Source organism: Neodiprion lecontei, chromosome 7 (assembly GCF_021901455.1).
Source record: "Neodiprion lecontei isolate iyNeoLeco1 chromosome 7, iyNeoLeco1.1, whole genome shotgun sequence".
NCBI lineage: Eukaryota > Metazoa > Arthropoda > Insecta > Hymenoptera > Diprionidae > Neodiprion > Neodiprion lecontei.
The window spans coordinates 23,013,205-23,039,486 of record NC_060266.1 but is presented as its reverse complement, the minus strand read 5'-3'; the positions used below and the strand labels follow the sequence as shown (position 1 = coordinate 23,039,486).

General features: G+C 40.3%; 7 protein-coding genes across 9 annotated transcripts; all 7 read left to right on the top strand.

Moving 5' to 3' along the window:
• LOC124295590 (uncharacterized MFS-type transporter C09D4.1-like) lies at nucleotides 1–620 on the top strand. The gene is made up of 3 exons (XM_046746039.1): nucleotides 1–379; nucleotides 510–562; nucleotides 615–620. The coding sequence occupies exons 1-3, from the start codon at nucleotides 1–3 to the stop codon at nucleotides 618–620; spliced, it is 438 nt and encodes a 145-aa protein (XP_046601995.1).
• LOC124295379 (feline leukemia virus subgroup C receptor-related protein 2-like) lies at nucleotides 536–1,565 on the top strand. The gene is made up of 4 exons (XM_046745256.1): nucleotides 536–724; nucleotides 782–885; nucleotides 972–1,082; nucleotides 1,161–1,565. The coding sequence occupies exons 1-4, from the start codon at nucleotides 638–640 to the stop codon at nucleotides 1,462–1,464; spliced, it is 606 nt and encodes a 201-aa protein (XP_046601212.1). The 5' UTR covers nucleotides 536–637; the 3' UTR covers nucleotides 1,465–1,565.
• Nucleotides 1,566–2,144: 579 nt separating this feature from the next.
• On the top strand, nucleotides 2,145–5,506 carry LOC124295378 (uncharacterized MFS-type transporter C09D4.1-like). Its single transcript, XM_046745254.1, has 6 exons — nucleotides 2,145–2,608; nucleotides 2,683–3,152; nucleotides 3,264–3,475; nucleotides 3,532–3,635; nucleotides 3,719–3,829; nucleotides 3,903–5,506. The coding sequence occupies exons 1-6, from the start codon at nucleotides 2,340–2,342 to the stop codon at nucleotides 4,237–4,239; spliced, it is 1,503 nt and encodes a 500-aa protein (XP_046601210.1). The 5' UTR covers nucleotides 2,145–2,339; the 3' UTR covers nucleotides 4,240–5,506.
• A 2,446-nt stretch (nucleotides 5,507–7,952) lies between these two features.
• Nucleotides 7,953–9,696, top strand: LOC107219763 (uncharacterized MFS-type transporter C09D4.1-like). The gene is made up of 5 exons (XM_046745255.1): nucleotides 7,953–8,356; nucleotides 8,487–8,701; nucleotides 8,759–8,862; nucleotides 8,949–9,059; nucleotides 9,138–9,696. Exons 1-5 carry the CDS (start codon nucleotides 7,978–7,980, stop codon nucleotides 9,439–9,441), a joined length of 1,113 nt encoding a protein of 370 aa, XP_046601211.1. The 5' UTR covers nucleotides 7,953–7,977; the 3' UTR covers nucleotides 9,442–9,696.
• A 386-nt stretch (nucleotides 9,697–10,082) lies between these two features.
• Nucleotides 10,083–12,740, top strand: LOC107225019 (feline leukemia virus subgroup C receptor-related protein 2-like). Its single transcript, XM_015665317.2, has 6 exons — nucleotides 10,083–10,585; nucleotides 10,660–11,129; nucleotides 11,241–11,452; nucleotides 11,514–11,617; nucleotides 11,701–11,811; nucleotides 11,885–12,740. The coding sequence occupies exons 1-6, from the start codon at nucleotides 10,317–10,319 to the stop codon at nucleotides 12,219–12,221; spliced, it is 1,503 nt and encodes a 500-aa protein (XP_015520803.1). The 5' UTR covers nucleotides 10,083–10,316; the 3' UTR covers nucleotides 12,222–12,740.
• Nucleotides 12,741–18,330: 5,590 nt separating this feature from the next.
• Nucleotides 18,331–23,919, top strand: LOC107225014 (uncharacterized MFS-type transporter C09D4.1). Of its 3 annotated transcripts, none has more exons than XM_046746160.1 (7): nucleotides 18,331–19,383; nucleotides 21,297–21,823; nucleotides 21,982–22,451; nucleotides 22,557–22,768; nucleotides 22,843–22,946; nucleotides 23,048–23,158; nucleotides 23,225–23,919. In XM_046746160.1, the coding sequence occupies exons 2-7, from the start codon at nucleotides 21,564–21,566 to the stop codon at nucleotides 23,538–23,540; spliced, it is 1,473 nt and encodes a 490-aa protein (XP_046602116.1). In that variant the 5' UTR covers nucleotides 18,331–19,383; nucleotides 21,297–21,563; the 3' UTR covers nucleotides 23,541–23,919. The 3 variants fall into 3 exon arrangements, with proteins under 3 accessions (XP_046602116.1, XP_046602117.1, XP_015520799.1); XM_046746161.1 differs by having other exon boundaries at nucleotides 21,281–21,823; XM_015665313.2 differs by lacking the exon at nucleotides 18,331–19,383 and having other exon boundaries at nucleotides 20,547–21,823.
• A 152-nt stretch (nucleotides 23,920–24,071) lies between these two features.
• LOC107225023 (protein lethal(2)essential for life) lies at nucleotides 24,072–25,203 on the top strand. The gene has a single exon (XM_015665326.2). The coding sequence runs from the start codon at nucleotides 24,401–24,403 to the stop codon at nucleotides 24,857–24,859; it is 459 nt and encodes a 152-aa protein (XP_015520812.1). The 5' UTR covers nucleotides 24,072–24,400; the 3' UTR covers nucleotides 24,860–25,203.
• Nucleotides 25,204–26,282: the final 1,079 nt, after the last annotated feature.

Here is a 26,282-nt window from a genome sequence, read left to right as displayed (position 1 = left end):
ATGGATCGCGTTGGCTTGAGGTTGACGGTACTCATAGGCGCTACTGGCACGTGTATCGGGTCTTGGATCAAGGTTTTGGCAACGTCTCCGGATGGTTTCGTCGTGGCATTTATAGGGCAGTGCTTTTTCGCCGTCTCTTATCTTTTCATACTCACCGTTCCCGGGCGATTGGCTGCTTACTGGTTCGGAACCAGTCAAATTGCCTTGGCCACAACCATTGGTTTCTTTGGCCCGCAGGCAGGCTACGTTATTTGTGTTCTCAGTACTTCGATGCTAGTACAAAACCACGAAAGAATTGAGGACATCGGCAACGATTATTCAAGGCTGTTTTGGGCCGGGGCGATTGCCTGCAGCATCGTCACTGTGATCTTATTCCTGCGTAAGTTGTAACGTGTCGCGCAGGAGCAGTGACTTTATTGTTTGTTCATTAAGCCTTAAGCATCAATCATAGCGGCGAAGACAGTTGGAATTGTAAATCAATGATCTTCAACAAGGTCTTTGGCTTCCAGTTTTTCAGGACGAACCCGTTCAACCACCGAGCACCGCAAGGGCACTCGCAAAAGTAACCCGCGAATCCCGCAATACGGAAGGTTATTCGTCGGTGTATAAAAGAGTTTTGAGCAACAAGAATTTTCTCATGCTCTGGAACTCATTTGGATTACTCCTGGGGGCTGTGACGACAATGGGGACTATGCTTAATCCGTTTTACATGATTCACTTCAAGGTAAGGCTCGATTTCAGCTTCGCACCGTTTTCGATTGAATATCAAACTTTATTTTAGGACGATGAAAAAGGCGTAGGAATTCTGGCATTTTTCTCAGCTTTGACGGGATGTATCGGCTCTGCTGTGTGCGGTGCGATTCTCGACAAAACGAAAGCATTTAGGTATATACAAGCGTCGGAAATATTTCTTCAAGCAGGTAATCGTTTAGTGATGCCCAAGATTATGAGGGTTATGGCATGAATTTCAGAGTCATCTCTATCGTGGCTAGTTGTACATCAATATTCGGAGCAATTCTGTTCGCGACAAGCTTCGTGATGGAGATAAAGTGGATGTTATTCGCCAGCTACATACTTTTTGGGTAATAGAACTTCTGCCTCGGATCCCTCTGCAATTCGTTCTGTATCTCCGTCAACTCACTAAATTTATTTCGTTTCAGCGGTCCGGTATTGGGTTACTCAACGGTTGCTATGGATTTGTGTGCCGAAATTACTTACCCTGAACCGGAAGCTATCACCACGGGAATTCTGAACATGGCTACTCAACTGTACGGGTTTTTGCTGGTACTGATTACTGGCAGGGTACTTGAAGCCTTCGGAGATGTGGCAGGTCACGGATGTGTGGTCGTGTCACTCGTCCTAGGAACCGTGCTGGTCATCCTTAATAAAGGCGAGCATCGTCGTCAGAAAGCTGGACAATCAGCTACTGACGATGAGACACACGCCATCTTTCCCCAGAAATAGACGTTGTAAATTAAGTGATTTTGGTTGCAAATCAATTATAGAAATTTTCCAGATTGATTGTTCAATGTTTTGACCGTCAAATTATACTGAGTTTTCTATACAATGTTTCTTATCGTAGATTGATAATTTCTATGAAAAGATTCAATTTTGGCGGGTCGAATAATTTCAATTTGATTTCTGTGTAATCAGCCTCAACTTTACAGTAATCTTTCATATGCACTGTAGTCTGAATTCATGTTGATAAAATATCGCTGGTTCATAAGACGTTTCAATAATTTCAACCCGCATCAGATAATCGCTTATAGTTTGTGGCCACATTCTCAAGTGATCGAAGATGAGTTTTGTACCCCGGCAAAGAGTTGTGATTTAACATATCCGGGTAAACTTAACGATGTTCGGGGTGAGAAGTATAATACTTTTTGGAATACATTATTCCAAACACAGATCCACAGAAGTAAAATACATTAGTACATGTTTTATTACGATCGCGACTGTCGTTATGGATTATTTACATAATAATCGTGAATTCAGTTTCCAGCGTTCAACACATCACGGGCCTGTTGGAAAAACAACCGTATGACTTTGCTGTTTGATTGATATGATACAACGAAGTACCATACAATATTATTTTCAATGACATGATGCAGATGCGAATTATAGACCTTGCCAGAAATGAAGCTATAAATTTGAGTCTTTTCTTGACAAGTGTAACAGTATTATCGGAGTGCGGGTACAGTGATCTCACTGTTAAAACGCTGACAAAACCTCAAGTTATAGAGTTCACGGTTGAAAATAATTATTAATTCAGGCTGAATCATCGGAATATTGGTTTCATGCCGTTGAGTAGAACTCACATACAGTGAGTCGAATGAAAAATGGTGATAGTCGAGAATAGCGTGATTACAAACGAGGACAGCAAGTCCTTTTCCAAAGAATGCGGAGTTCTGACGATCTTAACACCGATTAACGATGCTAAATCTGGCGAGAAACAAATAGACGAAAAGTTGGCGAAAGTTGTCGACAGTTTAATGGAAGTCAAACTCTACCAGAGACGCTGGCTACAGCTCGTCCTGTTCTTCATTCTCGGTATAAGCTGCGACGTGCATCTTTTTCAGTTCGTAATCATCGGCAATATAACGCGCAGGTCAGTTCCCACTGCGACAACTAGCCTCCAGTTTTTAGTTGGATAAATCAGTATGACTATTACCAATGTTCAAGGTTTTACAACGTTTCTTCACTGGCAGTGGAATGGACCGCAACAATTTTCATGATAGAATACGTGATTCTGCTGATACCGGTCTCTTATTTAACGGATCGCCTTGGTTTGAGACGAACCATCCTGATAACGACGACGGGCGTAACCCTTGGCTCTTGGATTAAGGTTTTCGCAGCATCTCCGGACCGTTTTGACTTAGCAATTGTTGCGCAACTCCTGTTTGGCATGTTCCAAGTCTTCGTCTTCAGCGTTCCTGGCCGATTAGCTTCTCATTGGTTTGGGCCAAAAGAAGTCGCCCTGGCCACAGCCGTCGGTTTCTACGGACCTCAGGCGGGCATTATCGTCTCTTCCCTGGCTGTTCCCATGGTCGTCGAAGATCACGAAAATATCGAAGACATCGGGAGGGATTTCTCGTTCATTTTTTGGCCACAGGCAATGGGGTCCAGCATTCTCACCTTCATAATATTTTTCGGTAAGTTATCGTCGCAGATGTACTGTAAGAAACATTTTCGCCACCGACAATCATATTAAATTGATCAATGTGATGAAATTACGATCCCTGTCCGTGGTCTTTGATTTCCAGTTTTTCTCGACGAACCGCGCTTGCCACCGAGTGGTGCTAGGGCGTTACAAAAAGTAAACCACGAATCAGCGGTTTTGGGCTTTCTGCCAACGTGTAAAAGGGTCCTGAAGAACAGGAGTTTTCTCATGCTGTGGAACAGCTTTGGCTTAATTATGGGTGTGGCATTGGCATTGGGCATCCTATTGAATCCGTTTTACACTGCTCATTTTAAGGTAACGTTCGTACAGAGATTATATGGACAAGTATTGAATATTTGACTGAATTTCAGGACGATACTGGGAGTGTTGGATATCTGACAATTTGGCTGAGTGTGATTGGGGCGATTGGCTCAACAACCTGTGGTACGATTCTCGACAAAACGAAGGCGTTCAGGTATGAGTGCAATTCAAATTGCTTGAAGCAGGAAAACTGCACAATTATGTCCATGATTGTCAACGTCATTGAATAAATTACAGAAAGCTCTCGATCGTCGTCTGTTGCTTGTCAGTCCCTGCAACGTTGTTGTATGGGTCAAGCTATATGCTGGAATTGAGATGGATGGTATTTGCGACTCTCCTACTATGCGGGTGAATAAAGTGTCTGACATGATGGTATGATGCGTTTTTTTCATATCAATATTTCGTGTTGTTCGTGTTTCAGTGCTCCCGTGATCGGATATGGAACAATTGGAACGGAATTATGCGTGGAAATAACTTATCCTGAGCCAGAATCAATCACCACCGGAATTTTAAACATGTCACCTCAGATCTATGGGTTTTTTTTGGTGTTCCTCACCGGCAGGATGTTGGAAAACTACGGCGATATAGCGGCAATCGGGTGTTTTTGCGCATCTCTCGCTCTGGGAACTATATTAGTAATTTTGAATAAAAGCGAACTCCGACGCGAGAAAGCTAGGCAACTCACCAACCGATACATCGCTGTTCCCGTCAAAGAATTGACAGAGTTGAAATCACACGATTCGAGAGCCACTTCGTGATATTCTTATAGTATTTCTGAAGGGACTCAAATGAAATATTTGAAAAATATCGAAATATTGCATTTTGGAGCTTAAACTGTGTGTTCATGTTGTGCTCGCAGTCTAACATCCTCAATATTCTTTTCAACGATTCATCGTTCCGGTGCCTCTTGTTTCAGAAAAATTGAACAAGACTGGGACTACTTGCTTGTTAAATGCATGTGGATTGATTTTAACGGTTAAAATGATGCCTGAAATACGAATATGAGAGCCTATTGTACATACCTTGATCATTGCGTACTTTGAAACACGTCAGCTGTTCAGGGGCATAGTAACATTTATGGGAAGAAAAAGTCAGCTGTCATCAACAGTGGAGTACAATGAATGTTAAACCTAAGTTTCGATAATTTATTATGTACGACCAACGGTCATCGTGATGTTAAGATTTCAGCATCCCGATGTATGCGTTTCAGGTTTTTCCTCCTGATTTTCGAAGCGCAAATAAACGGCATCTTTGGAAATCCATCGATGGCATCTGATATGTATACATACAGTGAATTTTTTGCAAAATATGTGAACGATACCCGTGTAACGTCTGAATATGCAAACTTCAGTTCAGATAAGTTGTTCCCTCTTGCAATCAAGACGCATGAACATCGTGTTACTTGGCACAATGTTTCCGTTCACACGGAGCTATTTTTCATATTTTTTAAGCAAAAACTCGTTTAGGCGCACTGCGCATACTTTTTCCTTGGTAGTGAATAAGACTGATTGTGAGCACTTATGCTCAGCTATCTGCCTGGGTGACGCGCATTTGCGTAAACGCGGCTCGAGTCTACTTTGGCCAAGGTTCAGTAAAACACGCTGTACATCTTGCTAATAATTAAATTTTAATAAAAGTAATTATCGCCAATAAATTATTGATATTTTTGTTAGAGTATAATTTATTATATCGCGCGTGTGTTCGTGCATAAATTTCTTAGATTTTGTTGTGTATATTGTGACGGAGATTTTCGCTGCCACTCGGCCATCCGGAGATGAGACCGAGAACTTATCGTGTAGAAAATAAATTGGGGATCTGCGATGAAAGCTGGAAAAATTCATCCTACAAAACACGTCGGGAACCTTTGTTGGGCGTCTAGCGTGGTCAACACGCCTCTCAATCGTCAGCTGCGCTAATCCTTGGCTGTACTCTTCTGCACGAGATAGCTCAGTACCGCGGAGAGGGGAGGAGTAATTTTTCACAGATAAATAAAGAACACTTGTACGCTACGCAAATTAACAAAAAGCAAGATAAAAAAAATATACATGTCGGAGAAGAATAAAGAGGATGCATCATCAAGTGAATTGGAAACTTGAACTTTGAATGAGTCCGCCGTATCAAGCGTCAAGCGTTATTCAACATGCTTTGAATATAGAACAAACAAATGAATTGTTTATAACAACGCTTGGATGAAATCGACAGTCACGGAAAAGCAAGCGAATTGACCGGACGTGTTGAGATCATCGCGCTTTCTATAATGAACAATCCACAAATTGGAAATCCTACATCCTCTCCGCCTTTCCGTGGCTTCACCCCGACATATATATTCTTTACTGGAAGCGATAAGCAATAAAAAAAAAAAAGAAAAGAAACGTAATACTCAATATGCTCTTGGCAAACTCGATGCAAAAATAAAGAAATACAAAATATCGAATCTATCTTAAATTTACTTGCGCAAGTCGGACTCTCGGTAACAACCTACAATAATAAAACCATAACAAAAAATTACTCGAAAGCGTTAATGGCAGTCGTACTTCACAAAACTAAGGCGCTAATCGCCACGGATTTCAACTTAAGATGAATTAATTTATACCGAATTTTTTTTTTTTTTTTGAGAATGGCCAAGATTACGAAAAGAAAAACATCGAATTGTGGAAATACCGAAGAGTCAAAAAGTCGAATTTTCAAATCACAGGCACGTGCCTTTGACGAAAATCTACGAATCCGAATTAATCAATAACGACTAACCAAACACTCGAATGTTCAAAAACCTGGAACCCACTAAAGACAGAATGGCCAAAATGCCAAAAGGACGGATGACGTCAGAAACTCATAAATTCACTACAACGCCACACATATCCAGTGGACGGTATCTAGTGCCATCTTGTATAAATCTGCCTGCATAATTATGACAATCGTCTCGCGCTCTTTCGGCTTTTTGGCCATTATGCATTTTCCACTGAACTTTGATTGTCGGCAACTAATTTTTTCGCTTTCGCGGCTGTTCGAAGTATCAGCCGCTCTAAATATTTAATTTCGAAGCTTTTATTTTTCTGTATCTTCACATTCTGTGCTTTGGTCGTTTGGCATGCATTTCTGAACATACTTTTTCGGATAAGAGAAGGTTTGGTTGAATAAACTTTCGGGAAGACAATTATTCTGCTGGATGACTTATCGAAAATCCAAACTTCGGTACGCTGATCATTCGTGGTTTTAAAACTCGTATCTCGAAAATTTGGGACTTACAATCATCCGCGTTTTTGGTCTTTCGGAATTTTGAAACCCACCCCAATAATCAAAGCGATCGTTTTATATTGGTACACAAACAATTCGAATTTGACCGGAAGAAATGTTCTGATCCATGAAAGTTAGTAATTTTGTAATTTGTTTACCTGAATGGAAAAATTCAAGTTCGTAGAGGTACGTGTTTCGGTTTATTTGATCGTTCGAAACTTTACGCAAATTTGTTTTTTCGATGCTTTGGAATACGTCAGGGTGTTACGATGAAAAATTTTCCAAACGCCAAATGCTAACAGCTATTCTCCGTGTTCCAGATGCAAATGCAGGTGTTCCAATTTGTCAAGAGAAAGGCATACATACTCGTAATAGCACAGTTCATCCCATCCTTCTCCCCAGCGAAGCCTATCAACTGATGGGGACATGTTCTTATTACTATGACTTTCAATAAATCATTTAAGACAGACACTCTGATATCACTTCACATTTTCACGAATTATCCCGGCTGAATATACAATAGGTATGAGTTGAACAGGTGTATTATACAGGAAGGCGTTGAGTGTTTGCATTTTGTAAAGGTCTTTAGCTAACCTCCGTCGATTCTTTTTGAGTTGCAGTGATAGTAGAACATTGATGAGAAATGAACGGTCAATGATACAACGTTGTGATGTGGTAATTGACACTTTTCCTCGTTAATGACGTCGGTGTTTACGTCAACCTAAAATCACTGTCGGAACACTTTGCATGGTTTGCGAAATAATTGCATAATTGGATAAGTGATTCTCAAGGCACGTGGTGCAAACAATATTGACCAAATTAGAAAATGGTGAAAACCAGGAACCGTGAGAGTACCGATGGGGACGAGAGATCCTTGGCAGAACTGAACAAAGTTTCAATAATACCAGCTTCTGACGTTGAGAAAAAACTTGGAGAGGCTGACAGAGATGTGAAATGCCCGACAGTAGACAGCAGCACCACGGAGGTGAAAACCTTCAACACACGTTGGCATCAGCTCCTACTATTCTTCCTTTGTGGCGCGAGCAATGGGATCCACTGGTATCATTTCACAGTCGTCAACAACGTGGCACGCAGGTCAGATACCACCGTGACAATTCGTATGATCTAACTTCTTCAAGTCAATAATGTCTGACAGTTATCAATTTTCAAGGTATTACGGCGTTTCCTCGTTGGCGATCGAATGGACTACGACGATTTTTATGCTATCATACGTTGTACTCCTGGTACCAGCTTCTTACTTGATGGATCGCGTTGGCTTGAGGTTGACGGTACTCATAGGCGCTACTGGCACGTGTATCGGGTCTTGGATCAAGGTTTTGGCAACGTCTCCGGATGGTTTCGTCGTGGCATTTATAGGGCAGTGCTTTTTCGCCGTCTCTTATCTTTTCATACTCACCGTTCCCGGGCGATTGGCTGCTTACTGGTTCGGAACCAGTCAAATTGCCTTGGCCACAACCATTGGTTTCTTTGGCCCGCACGCAGGCTACGTTATTTCTATTCTGAGTACTTCGATGGTAGTACAAAACCACGAAAGAATTGAGGACATCGGCAACGATTATTCAAAGCTGTTTTGGGCCGGGGCGATTGCCTGCAGCATCGTCACTGTGATCTTATTCCTGCGTAAGTTGTAACGTGTCGCGCAGGAGCAGTGACTTTATTGTTTGTTCATTAAGCCTTAAGCATCAATCGTAGCGGCGAAGACAGTTGGAATTGTAAATCAATGATCTTCAACAAGGTCTTTGGCTTCCAGTTTTTCAGGACGAACCCGGTCAACCACCGAGCACCGCAAGGGCACTCGCAAAAGTAACCCGCGAATTCCACAATACGGAAGGTTATTCGTCGGTGTATAAAAGAGTTTTGAGCAACAAGGATTTTCTCATGCTCTGGAACTCATTTGGACTACTCATGGGGGCTGTGATGACAATGGGAACTATGCTTAATCCGTTTTACATAATTCACTTCAAGGTAAGGCTCGATTTCAGCTTCGCACCGTTTTCGATTGAATATCGAACTTTATTTTAGGGTGATGAAAAAGGCGTAGGCATTCTGGCATTTTTCTCAGCTTTGACGGGATGTATCGGCTCTGTTGTGTGCGGTGCGATTCTCGACAAAACGAAAGCATTTAAGTATATACAAGTGTCGGAAATATTTCTTCAAGCAGGTAATCGTTTAGTGATGCCCAAGATTATGAGGGTTATGGCATGAATTTCAGAGTCATCTCTATCGTGGCTAGTTGTACATCAATATTCGGAGCAATTCTGTTCGCGACAAGCTTCGTGATGGAGATAAAGTGGATGTTATTCGCCAGCTACATACTTTTTGGGTAATAGAACTTCTGCCTCGGATCCCTCTGCAATTCGTTCTGTATCTCCGTCAACTCACTAAATTTATTTCGTTTCAGCGGTCCGGTATTGGGTTACTCAACGGTTGCTATGGATTTGTGTGCCGAAATTACTTACCCTGAACCGGAAGCTATCACCACGGGAATTCTGAACATGGCTACTCAACTGTACGGGTTTTTGCTGGTACTGATTACTGGCAGGGTACTTGAAGCCTTCGGAGATGTGGCAGGTCACGGATGTGTGGTCGTGTCACTCGTCCTAGGAACCGTGCTGGTCATCCTTAATAAAGGCGAGCTTCGTCGTCAGAAAGCTGGACAATCAGCTACTGTCAATGAGACACACGCCATCTTTCCCCAGGAATAGACGTTGTAAATTAAGTGATTTTGGTTGCAAATCAATTATAGAAATTTTCCAGATTGATTGTTCAATGTTTTGACCGTCAAATTATACTGAGTTTTCTATACAATGTTCCTCATCGTAGATTGATAATTTTTATGAAAAGATCCAATTTTGGCGGATCGAGTAATTTCAATTTGATTTCTGTGTAATCAGCCTCAACTTTACAGTAATCTTTCATATGCACTGTAGTCTGAATTCATGTTGATAAAATATCGCTGGTTCATAAGACGTTTCAATAATTTCAACCCGCATCAGATAATAGCTTATAGTTTGTGGTCACATTCTCAAGTAATCGAAGATGAGTTTTGTACCCCGGCAAATAGTTGTGATTTAACATATCCGGGTAAACTTCACGATGTTCGGGGTGAGAAGTATAATACTTTTTGGAACACATTATTCCAAACACAGATCCACAGAAGTAAAATACATTAGTACATGTTTTATCACGATCGCGACTGTCGTCATGGATTATTTACATAATAATCATGAATTCAGTTTCCAGCGTTCAACACCTCACGCGCCTGTTGGAAAAACAACCGTATAACGTTGCTGTTTGATTAATGTGATACAACGAAGAACCATACAATATTATTTTCAATATCATGATGCAGATGCGAATTATAGACCTTGCCAGAAATGAAGCTATAAATTTGGGTCTTTTCTTGACAAGTGTAACAGTATTATCGGAGTGCAGATACGGTGATCTTATTGTTAAAACGCTGACGAAACCTCAAGTTATAGAGTTCACGGTTGAAAATAATTATTAATTCGGGCTGAATCATCGGAATATTGGTTTCATGCCGTTGAGTAGAACTCACATACAGTGAGTCGAATGAAAAATGGTGATGGTGGAGAATAGCGTGATTACAAACGAGGACAGCAAGTCCTTTTCCAAAGAATGCGGAGTTCTGACGATCTTAGCACCGATTGACGATGCTACATCTGGCGAGAAACAAATAGACGAAAAGTTGGCAAAAGTTGTTGACAGTTTAATGGAAGTCAAACTCTTCAAGAGACGCTGGCTACAGCTCGTCCTGTTCTTCATTCTCGGTATAAGCTGCGACGTGCATGCTTTTCAGTTCGTAATCATCGGCAATATAACGCGCAGGTCAGTTCCCACTGCGACAACTAGCCTCCAGTTTTCAGTTGGATAAATCAGTATGACTCTTACCAATGTTCAAGGTTTTACAACGTTTCTTCACTGGCAGTGGAATGGACCATAACAATTTTCATGATAGAATACGTGATTCTGCTGATACCGGTCTCTTATTTAACGGATCGCCTTGGTTTGAGACGAACCATCCTGATAACGACGACGGGCGTAACCCTTGGCTCTTGGATTAACGTTTTCGCAGCATCTCCGGACCGTTTTGACTTAGCAATTGTTGCACAAGTCCTATTTGGCATGTTCCAAGTCTTCGTCTTCAGCGTTCCTGGCCGATTAGCTTCTCATTGGTTTGGGCCAAAAGAAGTCGCCCTTGCCACATCCGTCGGTTTCTACGGAGCTCAGGTGGGCAATATTATATGTTGCTTGACTGTTCCGATGGTCGTTGAAGATCACGAAGATGTCGAAGACATCGGAAGGGATTTCTCGTTAATCTTTTGGCCACAGGCAATCGGGTCCAGCATTCTCACCTTCATATTATTTTTCTGTAAGTTATCGTCGCAGATGTACTGTAAGAAACATTTTCGCCACCGACAATCATAATAAATTGATCAATGTGATGAAATTACGATCCCAGTCCGTGGTCTTTGATTTCCAGTTTTTCTCGACGAACCGCGCTTGCCACCGAGTGGTGCAAGGGCACTCCAAAAAATGAACCACCAATCAACTATTTTGGGCTTTCTGCCTACTTGTAAAAGGGTCCTAAAGAACAAGAGTTTTCTCATCCTGTGGAACAGCTTTGGCTTAATTATGGGTGTGGGATTGTCATTGGGCGTACTATTGAATCCATTCTACACTGCTCATTTCAAGGTAACGTTTGTACAGAGATTATATGGGCAAGTATTCTATTGAATATTTGACTGAATTTCAGGACGATACTCGGAGTGTTGGATATCTGTCAATTTCGCTGAATGTGGTTGGAATGGTTGGCTCAGTAATCTGTAGTACAATTCTCGACAAAACGAAGGCGTTCAGGTATAAATGCAATTTCAATTGCTTGAAGCAAGAAAACTGACCAATTATATCCACGATTGTTACAGTCATTGAATGAATTACAGAAAGCTCTCGGTCGTCGTCTGCTGCTTGTCAATCCTTGCAACGTTGTTGTACGGGACAAGCTATATGCTGGAATTGAAATGGATGGTATTTGCGACTATGCTACTATGCGGGTGAATAAAGTGCCTGACGTGTTGGTATGATGCATTTTTCCCAAATCAATCTGTCACATTTTTTGCGTTTCAGAGCTCCCGTTATCGGATATGGAATAATTGGAACGGAATTATGCGTGGAAATAACTTATCCTGAGCCAGAATCAATCACCACCGGAATTTTAAACATGGCAGCTCAGATCTACGCGTTTCTCTTGGTTCTGCTTACTGGCAGGCTGCTCGAAAACTACGGGGACGTTCCCGCATTCGGCTGTATTTGCGCATTCCTCGTTCTCGGAACTATTTTAGTGATATTCAATAAAAGCGAACTCCGACGCGAGAAAGCTAGGCAACTCACCAGCCGATACATCGCTGTTCCTGTCAAAGAATTGACAGAGTTGAAATCTCACGAGTTGAGAGCCGCTCCGTGATATTTCCATATCATTTCTGAAGTGACTCAAGTGAACCATTCTAATAATATTGAAATGTTGCATTTCGGAGCTTAAACGGTGTGTTCATGTTGTTATTGAAATGTCACCTTAGTATTTTTCTCAACCATCCAATACTCCAGTAGCTATCAGTTTAGAAAAATTGTACAAGACAGGGGCTACTAGCTTGATAAATATATGCTGAATGATTTAAATATTCAAAATGATGGCTGAAAGACGAATATGAGAGACTATTGTGTGTACCTTGACCATTTTATGTTAAAATCTGAGAAACTCACCATTTTATAAGAAATAATCGAAAAAGAGTCTCGATCTAAAGTAGTCTTTATTATATAAAATTTAACCATAGTGATACTTCGTGAACGTAGCATTTATATAAATTCCCTAAACTATTACGAAAGAAATGATCGCAACTCCAATTCATTGATTGATAACCAGGATCTTGATTCTCGTACCACATGAGTGATTTAAACATATGTAATAAATCCTGCAATTCAAGTGCAATCACGTAACGCTGACTTGTTATATTATTTTATTTGCATTTTATAGGTGCGAAGCAATAAGAAAGTCGTTAACATGTGATCAGACTATAACGGTTCACTCAATTTGCTGGTTTTAACAGTATTATTGCTCCATCTTAGACACGATAATTCGAGGTGATATCCTTGACGAGGCTTTAACTCACCAAACAATTCAAAAATAGCACAGGATTTCCAAGTCATTGGAGATTGCATCACTGGAATAGGATTCCTGCCGCCTAAAATGTGAAAAAAGTGGAATAAAGTAGAGAGCCTTGATTACCTGCAGCATCGTTACCTTGGTGTTAATTCTCTGTAAGTTGCAGGATATTCAACAAGAACGATTTCTTGTTTTTCAATAATTTTTCATCTTCGAACTTAGAGGCGAAAACAATCGGAATTCCCTGTCCACGTTTTTGACTTTGGACCCAAAGAAGTTGCCCTAGTTATTGTTATCGTTTTCTTTGGCCTTCGAGGTGGCTTTATTCTGTGCGCCCTGATAGTTCCGCTGATTGTGAAAAACCGTGAGAATATCGAAGATATTGGAAACGGTTTCTCGACTTTCTTTTGGCCAGCAGTAACCGTCCTGAGTATCGTTGCCACCGCGTCGATTCTTCGTACGTTCTCCGTTTGTTTTTAGAAATTAAATTGCAGTGACGTTATAGTTAGTTACAATCTCAGACCATCCTTTTAGCGTCCAGTGTTTCGAGATGAACCGATTTGGCCGCCAAGCGGAGCGAGAGGGCTTCAAAAATTGAATCGTAAATCTGAGACTGAAGACTTTTTACCCACGGGTAAATGGGTTCTGAACAATAGGAATTTCCTCCTGCTTTAGAATTCTTACGGTCTCATATTGGGTGTCGTTATTTCAGTGGAGACCTAGCTCAATCCATTCTACATCTCTCATTTGAAGGTAACGATCCATTTGTCCCATTCTATCTGTCTCTCATCGATCGTTGGAATGCATTTCAGGACGACACGCTTCAAGTAGTTATAACCGTCCAGTACTATCGATGATAATCCGGGTGATGAACTCAATTTCAGAGTAGTTTCCATCACAGTCTGTCTATCCCCGGAGAAATATCGTACAATGCAATCTTGAAAATGGAACTAAAATGGATGATATTTACTGGTTACTTACTAATTTGGTAAAGTGGAATCATTCGCATCACTATGCGATGAATTTGTCACGTTGTTGAAAATGAATCATGGTTCACTTTCTAGGTTGCAGGAGCTCGACTTTAGGATACTCCACGATTTCATTGGAACTGTGTGCTGAAATGACTTACCCTTAACCGGAATCTATTACTACGGGGATTTTGTACATGTCTACTCAGTCTAGTCAATGAATTTGTATGAATGTCTGGTGTCAAGAATGGCAATGCTTACTTACTGGCTAGGACGGCACAACTTAACCGATTGGGTTCTGCGATAGGTTTATTAAAAAGCAGACGTCACAGTTATGAAGAGAAATGAGAGGTATCCGAGACTCATGAACTCCACTCTAGAAATTATTTATATCCTTCAGCTCATTAAATTGATTTCGTTTCAGAGTCCAGTATTGGGCTACTCACTGATTAGAATTCAATTTTGCGCAGAAATTACTGACTCCAAACCGGAGGTGATCACTACCGGGATTTTAAACATTCTTCAAAACAACATTGGTTCTTCGAACAAATTCTTCATGAAATTTACTTGATATTTCGTGTCTCAATTCTTTTTGCCGATGAAATCTTTTCTCCTTTTCTCTGAAACTCCTCCGAACATTTTTTTTTTCCCTGTTCGTATCTATCTTAAGTCTCACTCTAATACACATTAAATGAAAGCAAGAAATCACTTTTGCATAGGATTCTTAGACTCAAGAATTGGATACCAGATTTTGGATTAAACGGGAACTTCACTCTAAATGAAACTACAAACAAGAGTTGAAGAAAAAACCTATCGGGATGAAATTCTTTGAGTAATTTTCCCGGTTTTAGGGAACTTGTGCAATTTTACGGTTGCAGACCTGTGTAATTGGATCATTTTATTTTCATTTGCATTTTTTGGGGTGCATCATTAGCATAATATGAAAAGCGTGGTATTTTCCTAACAAAGTTCAAGAAGAGTGACTTTCAACGTAAACAATGAAAATACCAAAATATTTTCTGGGCAAACATCTTAGACTTGTCATCGTAACAAAAACAGAAGATTCGGCAGTCAAGTTATTGTTTCTGGGTACATTCGGTATATTCAACTGCTCTGTTCCGTTTATAAAATATGGTAGCTCTTTAAGAGGAAACGTGTATCGATAATAATATAGAATAATTATTTTCATTTCATCCTTGAAGTGATAGCTTTCAGTCGGTTTCGTCACGGTGATTGTCAACCTCGATGCGCAGATATGGGCCATTTTCCGTGGTTTCTTGACCCATCGTTTGTTGCGAATCAGGAGAAAATTTGACCGCATTGCTTATGCTTAATACAACAGTACAGTTGTGCCGTCACTATCATCTTAGCTCCTTGTGAATTATATTGGTTGGTTAGTATCCGTGATCTTTGTCATTCGAGGAGCCTCCGTATCATGGCGTAAAGTATGAACAATTTTTCAGGATCAAAAGGCGCTTGTTCTGAAAAAAATCGCGAAATCAACGTCAAAGTTACATCAAATTCCAATTAATTCTTCCGAATAAAAAAAAAAAAAAAATTCGTATAAAACTTCTGAAAATCAGTCTCCTTATGTGGCTTTCCCTCTTAAAATAACCAAACCGAAGAGTACAGAGCAATCCTCATTGTGACCTGCAGTCTGTTTGTCGTTGGAGAAATACTGGCTGCAAGATTTGTATTCCTTAGGTAGTTATGAAGAATGCTGACTTTGTAATTACTTGTTCCTGTCCACTTGCTTTAATTATATTGGATTTCAGGATCTTCATCGTTGCCTACGTGGAGATCGCAATCAAATTGTGCGTCGAAACGACTTACCAAATTCCGGAAACGACCGCAATCCACATTCAAATGGGTACCAATACTTGTCACAACTTTGATCAGACTGGAAAGAATATATTTTTGGTGAAATATTAATCACTTAGTTTTTACAGCCTTCGTGTATCAGTCGAAAATTTTCGTAGCATTGGTTTGTTAAGGTACGTTAGGCACGCCAAAGAGGTAATCCAATATGGCAAAGTAGTTTCCAGGACTTTTGAAGGGTAAGCAAAATTCAAAGACATTTCCAGGACCACTAGATACCCTGTGAGGAGAACGGGAATGATTTATCAAGGGTTTTCTGAACAATTGCAGTTGGCAGCACTGTTATCACCGTTGCCTTATTTTTCCGGGAGTTATCAGATTTGTTCGTTCTTCGTCGCTATTTCTCGAGCAGCTCTTGTCTGTTATTGAAGATTGTAAGTTGGCTGTGTGAATTATTTTTCAGGACCAACCGGATCTACCGTCAAACCAAGCAAGGGCGCTTGTTCTGAAAACACACCACGAAACCGATGTTAAGGTCTTCTGGCCTTACGTTAGAGAGATATTGAGAACCGAGATTTTTTCATTGTCGGCGTCCTAGGCGCACTAGGCACGCTTATCAACCCCTCTTACGCTGTTCATTTCAAGGTAGGCATTGTTTTAAGGTCAGACTTACTCTACCAGCCACATAAAATAACTGCTAATTTCACTCCAGGACGATGAAAGACACGCCTGGCATTCTCGCAGCATCGGTATGATGGTGTGTAGTGCCATCCTCGATAGAACAAAAGTCTGTAGGTAATTGTATAAAGTAATCTGATTGTTTAAACTAACAACGAATCGAATTACAGAGCGGTCCCCATCGTCATCAGTGGTCCAACAGTTATCGTAGAAATACTGTTTGCTACTAGCTTGATGAATGAAGTGAAGTGGATCCTGTTTGTGAGTTATTTATGCCTTGGGTAATAAATTATAGGAGTTACTGTCTGAGTGATTACTTGTCGCACACATTTTCTCGTCATAACCGAATTACATTTCATTGTCAGATCCTGCGTCATGAGTTACGTAATAATCGCTAATGAACTGTACGTCGATGTGACTTATCCAAAGCTGGAATCGGTTTTGATTCTGTCAAACCAGGTCTACGGTATTGAGATGGTACTGTTCACAGGCGAAATAATGGAATCCTTGGGAGATATTGTGGGACATGCTTGTCTTTGGGCATACCTTACTTTAGGTAGTCTGTTGAGGATTTTTAATACATTCGAATATTGTTTCACGCTGAACTGTTGATTCGCAAATAAGACATAATGCTCTACCAAATCCTATTTCGCTATATTCTCAAGGGGAATAAGGTGTCTTCGTTGATTATGGATTTATTATTCGTTGGTTGAAGTAGCTTATGCAGTACAGTGACTGTATTGTTGTTAATAATGAAAATGTTGACTCAACAACGTTGCACAGCTGTATTGTATGACGCAACATATGAGAAAATTGTAACAATCGAGAAGGTTTTATTTCGAAGTTTGAAGGTTTCGGTTCTTATGCGCCGAAAGATCCTCATCCATCGCGTTGTTGTGATCCGATTGGAAGCATGCGGAGTCAAGCTAGTCCTTCAACCAAGTAAATTCACTAAATCAGATAATTCTATTCCGCAATTTCAAGGGTGAATATGAAGATAGTGAATTTAGTCAAAAATGGTGATTTTTATCGATACAGAAGGATAAACTCGACAAAGCGGAGGCTGAAACCACCTGTTCGAAAGTGATTAAACACCTCCGTGGAAATCAAAGTTTACAGGATGAGGTGGCTCCAGCTGATACTGTTACGCATTTTGAATATGAACATTGGCATTCACTGTCTTCAGTTCGCCGTCATTCCGAATATTACTCACCGGTAATATCAAAGTATAACGATCACCTGTAATCCCATACTTGATTATAGAAAGTCAAGAAACGATTATCATGTTTTAGTGAAGACTGGGAGTCGAATATGTGAACAGTATTTCAGGATCAACTGGATATGCCACCAAGGGGATCAAGGGCGCTTCTTCTTAACGCGACCTCCGATGCTGAACTTTTTTCGCCTCAGATTAGAAAGATATTGAGCAACTGAGATTTCCTTATTTTCTGGAACTCCTTTGGCCCAATTGTTGGCTGCTCAGGCGCGTATGGTGCCTTTCTCAATTCGTTCCAAGTTACTCACTTCAAGGTGCGTATAGTTCTTATTACTTGAGTTACTTCGTTGGTTACATATTACTGACTCGATTTCAGAACGATGAAAAAACTGTTGCTATCCCGGCTCTCTTATCCAGCGGTGTGCGGAACATCAGCGCAGTGATTTGTGTTACCATTCTCGACAAGACAAAAGTCTTCAGGTAACAGTATAAAACGATCCATTTGCGTAGAGTGATTAAAAATAAACGCATTACATAGATAATAGTCTTTATCACAATCAGTGGTCTCACAGTCGCTGGAGCAATATTATTCGCTATTTATAGCTTACTGATAGAGATAAAATGGATCTTCTTCGCTAGCGTTATATTTTTAGGATAATCAAAAAAAGATTGCCGGCTGAGCGTCTACTCGTTATCACTCATCCTCACTATTTGAATCACATTCCAGGCCCGTCTTCCTAGGTTACTCAGGTATCGGGATTGAACACTGCGTCGAAATGACTTACCAAATACCAAAAGCGATCGCCATTGAGATTTTTGTTACATCAGAACAGCTCTACGATGTATCAATAACACTTTTCACCCGCAGGCTAATTGGAGCCTTCGTAGATGTGTTGGGACACGCGTGTATTATCACGTGTCTTACCTTTGGCAGTCTGATGACAAAACTAAATAGATTCGAACTTCGTCGCCAGAAAGTCAGGATAATGGCTACGGGATACGACGATGTTCCTCTAGAATTGTCCTCTCTATCGAAATGTTGATTTTTCCCAATTGCAAGTTATTCAACATTTTTTCATCACTGATTTTTTACTGATCGTGAGATGTACCGAGGATCGATGTTTCAAATGATAGTTATAATACATGTACTCTCTATTCCTCAATGTCACGTCATTTCAGAACGAAGCTACGTTGCACTACAACTTAGTGACAATATTTATCGAATATCGACCATCGATGTTTTAATTACCATCGTAGCAGACATTGGACTAATTATGCTCTCGGTTTGTCCAATATTGTTGGGGAAATATACATATATACATACATATGTATATATTTGAATGTTTCAACAGCAGAGAAAATATTGTTTTATGACACATTGGGCAGACTATTTCTGGGCGTTCAGACATGCAGTGTTTATTCATACTGAATTCTGCGGGTTATAACGAAAATAATACGCTTTCGCATTCGTGATGCGATGTATAACCGTCGATCGATATCTTATCTCCATCCAGACTAATATTGACGCCAAGAAATATGTGCACCTCTGTTGTGAAAACTGTCGAACAGTTTTTATTGTGCAACTCATATTAAGTAGCCAAGGTTACAAAATGCATCGAGTCACGGGCTTATCGTTCAATTAAGTGAAAACTGACGATTTGTTAAATACGTTTATTCATGTTGCCTTATTGCTAGGTCCCAAAACGCAGTCTGATGCTTGTTGATGTCGGGCTAATCGAAAGCGTTCGTTACTTGGCACATCGACGAAGCGACTATCACTTAGAAAGTAATTACCTGTTCAAATTCGTACAAAAACTGAATCTAAATGTTAATCACAAGATTAAATCAGTCAGAATTATCCAATTGATATTCGAATTCATTGATAAACGATAGGCTGGATGAGACTATATGGTTTTGTTACTAGCGAGCACTTTTACATCATAGTTGGATCGGAATCAATTTTTGATCAGTGTCGAAGTGTTCGTAATTGACAGTATCTACTGAGTCAGGAAGTTATTTTTGAACTCTTCTTAACTCAGAATCGTGACGCGTGTCGTGTTTGTGATTTTTTTAAGCTCACCTCAGATTTTTTGCAGAAACATTTATAAAGCATTCTTATGATACTTATAATTGACAATTGCTGCCTTATGTGCTATCCATGTTTATGCTAATGGAAAAAATCCCTTATTGTACAATTTTGGAAGGACTCTCAAGGCGTTGACTTTTCAAAATATGAACATGTTTTCGTTGGTATTGGTTACTAGCTGAACTTCAGAAAATCTTAAGGGTTCTAGTAACGAATTTTTCCGAACATGCATCATTAAAATAACGTGTGTATTACTAACTTCAACCTCATTTTAACTTGCTAACCTCGCGCTAATGAGTGAATCCCACGATAATCTGCATAGGTAACATAGAGACTGTTGCAGGGACTTCGTTGACTAGTTTTACTATCGAATCGTGTCATGATAACGGACCTGCTATCGCTGCCTGTGCCCTTATCCTCAATAAGTTCACCTCTTATAAGCCGCCGAAGGTCGCCGGAAAAAATGATTGGAATCATTTAATTAACACTCTGTTTTTGTATACATCGTTCACCAACGTTTACGAATTTGTCAGCAGCTGTTTTTCACTTACTTGAAAATAACAAAACATCTCTCTAACCATTTGTATACTTACTATGAAGTTTCTTTTTGATATTTTGCCAGTTGTATTAAAAAAATATTTAGCAATTTAATAATTATAAATTAATTAAGAATAAAAAATCGAGTCGAGCGACTATTGTACTAAAAAATCGATGTCTGGGTGTGAAATCTTTTGAAGAAAAAAATTTTTGTAGGAATTTACTGTTGATAATGTGGCCTTTTAACTGGTTCGCAAAAGCCTATTCATTTAACGTCCTGAAAAAGGGATAATTTTTAGGGTAAAATTTTCAATAAAACTGAATACTGTTTAAAAAAAAAAGCACCTTTTATATATGTAACATCTTATTTATATTGTATGAAAACATAAATCTGAACATTATGAGTTACCTTTTGTACTTCAGTTTCCTTTAGGGAGGGGTCATAGGTCATGCCCATTGGTCACTTCTGAAATGTCAACCTAGCAGAAAGTCAGTGTAGTCTTGTAACGCGTCAATATCTAGGTCAAACGGCAAATCGCTTGACGATCATTTAATTAATCGGTCCAAAACTATAAGTTGATGTACATTTAATAATAATTATTGAATAAAAAATGAAAATGGTATAGTCATCCCTCAGGTGAAAAGTATTGTTCCTTTGAATATGAGGACCAAATTTCAAATCGATTCATCGATTGAATCTCGATATGTGACGTTCACGGTTTTGAAAAACACAATTTTGAGAAAAACGCGTTTAAAATTTGAGCACTAGTTTTTTCGTTTGAAAACATGTAATTCATATGTCTTACCGTTAATCTACTATTTCTGCCTAGTACTGCATATTAATCTCAATCGTTCTAACAATAAGTAAGTTTGCAGTAGGGTAATCTTTAATTTTCGTACGGAATACCGCATTCATTACGAGTAATAGCAAAATATCTGCACTCGTGGATAGGCGACCGAATGGTGACTAATGTTTGCCATATTTTTCATGTTTTTGATGTTTCTTCATCTGTCTTACCTCGCCTTTTCACAATGTATATGTATAGTGTTGTTGTTAAAGTATAATCGTTACACAGCTGTATTTGGTTATGAAAACTACGTGGGAAAGATAAAAACATTTTGTCTCCCGAAGAAACATGCGATATTTCCATCTTATTACAAACCAGAAAGCACAGACGATGCATGTAATATGAAAGAGAATTAAAAGGTCGAAGGATCTCATCAATGCTTCTTCTCGAAAGAGACGTCGTTTAAAACTCAAAATACTTATTCCCACTATCAGACTCGATATAAACACGATAAGTGAAGTGAATAGTGATAGTGATAGTGGAGTTAACACGCAGATGGTGACCGCGGAACGTAACGAGAATATCGTCGAAGATCGCGATCTTCTATCGCAGCGTCACAGACTTGTGATAAAGCCAGTCGTGTCTGAATTTGTCGAAATGCAGCCTGACGAAAAGCTGTCGAAAATCGTTGGCAACGCAACCGAAATCAAAGTTTACCCTAGACGATGGCTCCAACTCGTTCTCTTCATCGTTTTCAGTACGGCGAACAACTTGCAGTGGTACCAATACACCATCATCAACAACATTGTAAGCCGGTAAGATTCACGGTGTTACAATTTTTTCTCAATTCACGATGAGCTCTGCAAAGAGATTTTATCATCATTCGTCGTTTACCAATTCAATTAGTTTCAGATTCGTTAGCGCAAAGTCACAGAGTATGCAATCTCTACGCGTGTATCGTTTTTTTCTTCAGGTACTACAACGTTTCTTCACTGGCCATCGATTGGACCTCGATGATTTTTATGGTGACCTACATGGTCGTCATCTTTCCGGCTTCCTACGTAACCGACAGAGTCGGTTTACGGTGGACCGTTGTTTTGGCATCGACCCTCACCTGCATCGGGGCTTGGTTGAAGGTTCTTTCAGCCTCTCCGGATCGCTTCATGGTCACCTTCACAGGCCAAATCCTGGTTGCGGTTGCCCAGGTCTTCATCCTCCCTGTACCAGGGCGACTAGCGGCCTACTGGTTTGGACCAAAGCAGATCGCCCTGGCGACGGCTTTCGCCTGCGCCGGCACTCATATCGGCTTCTCAATCTGTTTCCCGACCGTGCCAGTCCTTGTAAAGAATCACGATAACATCGAGGACATTGGAAAAGACTTATACAAGGTTTTCTGGGGGATAGCTCTGTGCTGCAGTGTCATTGTCGTGGCCATAATTTTCCGTAAGAAACTTATTCAGTTCACTATGGTGTCCGTGAAAGAAACACATGGTACCGAGACTCCTTATGTCCATGAAACAACAAGTTTCCTCTTCGTTTCTCACACAGTTTTCAAGGATGAGCCGTTACTGCCGCCCAGCGATGCGAGGGCGCTTCAGAAACTGCACAAAGAAAGGTCTCCCGAAGGATTTTGGCCACCTGTGAAAAGGACACTGTGCAACATAGACTTCATTCTCCTGTGGAACTCGTACGGTATCATAATGAGCGTTTTAGGAGCCACGAACACCGTGTTGAACTCTTTATGCCTTGCTCACTTCAAGGTAAGGCTCCGTTACCCGATCCGTCCAGTCGCTATAACAAGTCACTCAACACAGCCTTTATCACTCCTCTTCAGAACGGTGAACAAATCGCTGGTAATCTGGGCTTGTCCATCGTTGGCACGGGAGGCTTCGGCACGGTGTTCCTGGCCATGATACTCGACAAAACAAAGGCATTCAGGTGAGCCACTGCTTGCAAAGCACGTGAAAAAATTGAAAGATGTTATAAGTGATAAGAATAACAATGTATAAATATAATGCGGTATTGTTAAATGATTGCAGAATCATCCCCATAGCCATCGGAAGTCTCGCTCTACTTACGGAAGTCTTGTTCGCGATCAGTTTTTCGTTAGAAGTCCAATGGATGGTTGTGGTCACCGGGATGATGCTCGGGTAATCGATATTGGTGAAAAATAAGGACGGCTTGTCGGTAAAAGTTGATCAATTTATCATTTTCAGAACTTTCCTCGTCGGTTGGGCCAGCTTGGGTTTCGAAGTCTGCGCGGAGACTACTTATCCCGAACCCGTAGGCACGACAGTAGGGATTCTCAACATTTCCATACAGATTTACGGCACATTGATGGTGCTGATCGTGCGCAGGCTGATAGAAACATACGGCGACAGGGCTGCGCATTATTGTCTCAGTGCATCTCTGCTTATAGGAACGATCCTGATCGCCTCAACCAGGGGCAACTTCCGGCGGCAGAATGCCGAGCGAATCGCCAAGTACAACCCCGTCGCACTTCAGGAATTCCCAAAACCCGAGAAGCAATAAATTTTGCATCTCGCGTGATAGTTGATTACTACAAGTTTAGTTTTTTTTCCTATTTTTTTTTTATTTGTGCCCCTGAATTTTATACAGTAAGAAATCCCACGTGGAATGTTGATTCACTGTGTGGGAAAGCGATAGACTCAGGTACGTTAGAATTTTTTTCATTGGAATGACATAGGACTTGTCGCAATTTGCGGTTTTCAATATTTCTTACGAAAATCTCTACAACGATCATTGATTGTCATACGAATATAAGTATCAAGTTTACCAGATTTTAGAATTTTTCTCACGCAGCGCATCGACAGGAAAAAAAAAAATAACTGCCAAGTGTCAAAAGTCCTACGTTATTGAAATGGAAAACTGAAAATACTCGGGGATAGAACTTATGAGAGAATATAAGCTTACGTGAGATAACGACTGAAGGCTTTCTTTCGCAACGATGTAGACATAGAAGGACATATTCTTGTTTCTACATCAGCCCGTTCCGCGATTAGTCATTGACATACCGAAATATTATGTTCTTATAATAAACAAAGATGCGTCATGCGGTAGTACATGTATAACTTATGTGATCAAATTAATATACCGGGTGCATCCTTGGACCGATATACATACATAATTACCGCATAGTACAAGGTCCGGAAATGCATACCGGGGATGATTCGAGGGTTGCCAATACATCCGGCTGTCAGTGAATATCGTGGACCGAATTAGGCACGTAGTGGGAATATAAAAGGTGGGCAATTTGTCGTTCGGTAGTCAATTGAATTTCAAGCCACGTCGATCAAAGGTGTACCGGGGTGTGTTCAGTGAGCATAGTCAGAAGAAGAGCGTACAGAGTACGGTAAAAACAATAAAAAGAAATGGCTGAAGTATCCACGATCCTGACTCACTGGCTGTCCGACAAAATCGACGACTTCTCGACCTCGCCAACTTGTCTTCACATCCACTTCAAGCCTCCGGTTCAAATCCCACCGCCGCCACCGCCTCCGAAGAAGATCGAGCCTTGCCGTCCTCCGATTAACTTCGAGCTGACCATCGATGTCCACCAGTACTCGGCCGAGGAGATCCGCGTGTCTACCGTTAACAACGTCATCGTCGTCGAGGCCAAGCACGAGGAGAAACACGGTGAACATGGACACGTGACCAGGGAGTTCCTGAGGCGATGCACCGTTCCTCCGACAAGCGACATCACCAAGGCCACCGCCTTCCTCTCCGCCGATGGTGTCCTCAAGATTACCGCACCGAAAAAATCTACTTGCTGCAAACCTGGCGAGAGGATCATCCCAATCGAACAGACCGGACGTTCGGCCTGCAAGTGATTCTGTAGTCGAATCAAAGGAGTATGAAAAAGAAAAAAAAAAATTAGAGTTTTCAATGGCAATTATGTAATGAGGAGAGAACACGATTAGTTTAGTTTGCAAAAAGTTCTTCGAGACCGATCCGGTTGGTCTTGTTATATTCTTGTTGATGCTCTTGGCTTGTTTCTTTGGCTCTGTATGTTGATTTATGTATATATTGTCGTAAGAGAATGAGCGGAAGAGAGAGGGGGAGAGAATCATGTAATATTGGCTCAAAATCAAGTTTACGTGTATTATTAATGTCGCATAATTTCAGCGTTTATACGCATTATATAAATATACACAATTCATGGTTACAACCTCGACATCTGCGATCCAATTGTATCCGCATAATTTCTTTACCCACACGGCTGATATGCATCCTGATATGCTGTTGTTGTTTTCGTGCCAAAAAATGTCTCTCGAACGGTTTTATCCAATGAGCGAGTCGATTTTAACCGCCTGATTTATCTCATTGATAGCTGATGCTTAATCTTCACAGAAGTGGTAATGATATTGATTGAAGTAGGGAAACAATTTTAATGTAAGATTTTTTTGCAGACTTTTTATATTTTTAAATTTTAATACATTCATAAAAGCGCTATTTCATATAATCGTGAATTTGTGGGTTATGAAAAAAAAATACTCTAAAATTTGAAACAGGTTTTTCGGATAAAAAGCTGCTACCGTAAACAAAAAAGGTTGGTTTCTAAACTTATAGCTTCAAGCTCCATTTTCCTGATCGAAAATAGTTCATAACCCAGTGCATACTTTTAATATTACCTACAAAATTGTTGTTTTATTAGAGTTACAGGGAGTTAATTTTGTCATGTCACATGGATTTTAAAAATCGACGGTTGATTTCTTTAAACTTGTGGTTTTTAAAATCAGGAATGAAAATATGGCGCTGTGACATCTGGTGGCACAATATGCATTGTTCTAACGGGTCATATTTAATTTTAAAATATCTTTTTCGTCACATGTTTTGCAGAATATTTATTCCCGATGCAAAAACTAAAGCCTCACAGCTTGCGCTAAGTTTTCCGTCCCTCCGTGTTAGCGTAATTCATCTAAAACAAACCGCTGTCAGTCGAGTTCTCAGCGCGAAACTTCGTAGTTATGTTCTCACATTCACTTGATTATAGCTTTTTTATTTATTCTAAAAATCAAGTATAAGATTCGTAGCTACAGGATTCTACAAATAAATATAATATTGAAGTTAGTAACGTTATCGTAACGATCAATACCGAGGAAAACCCGTTAGTTCGAGATTTTGGAACTGTTTGAAATTCAGTAAACCGTAATAAGACAAAACATAGTCATATTTTGCAACCATAGTTTCTTCAAAATCATTTGCAAAAATAAGAAAATAGTGGTTTCTTCCCAATGGCTCGTTTTGATAGAG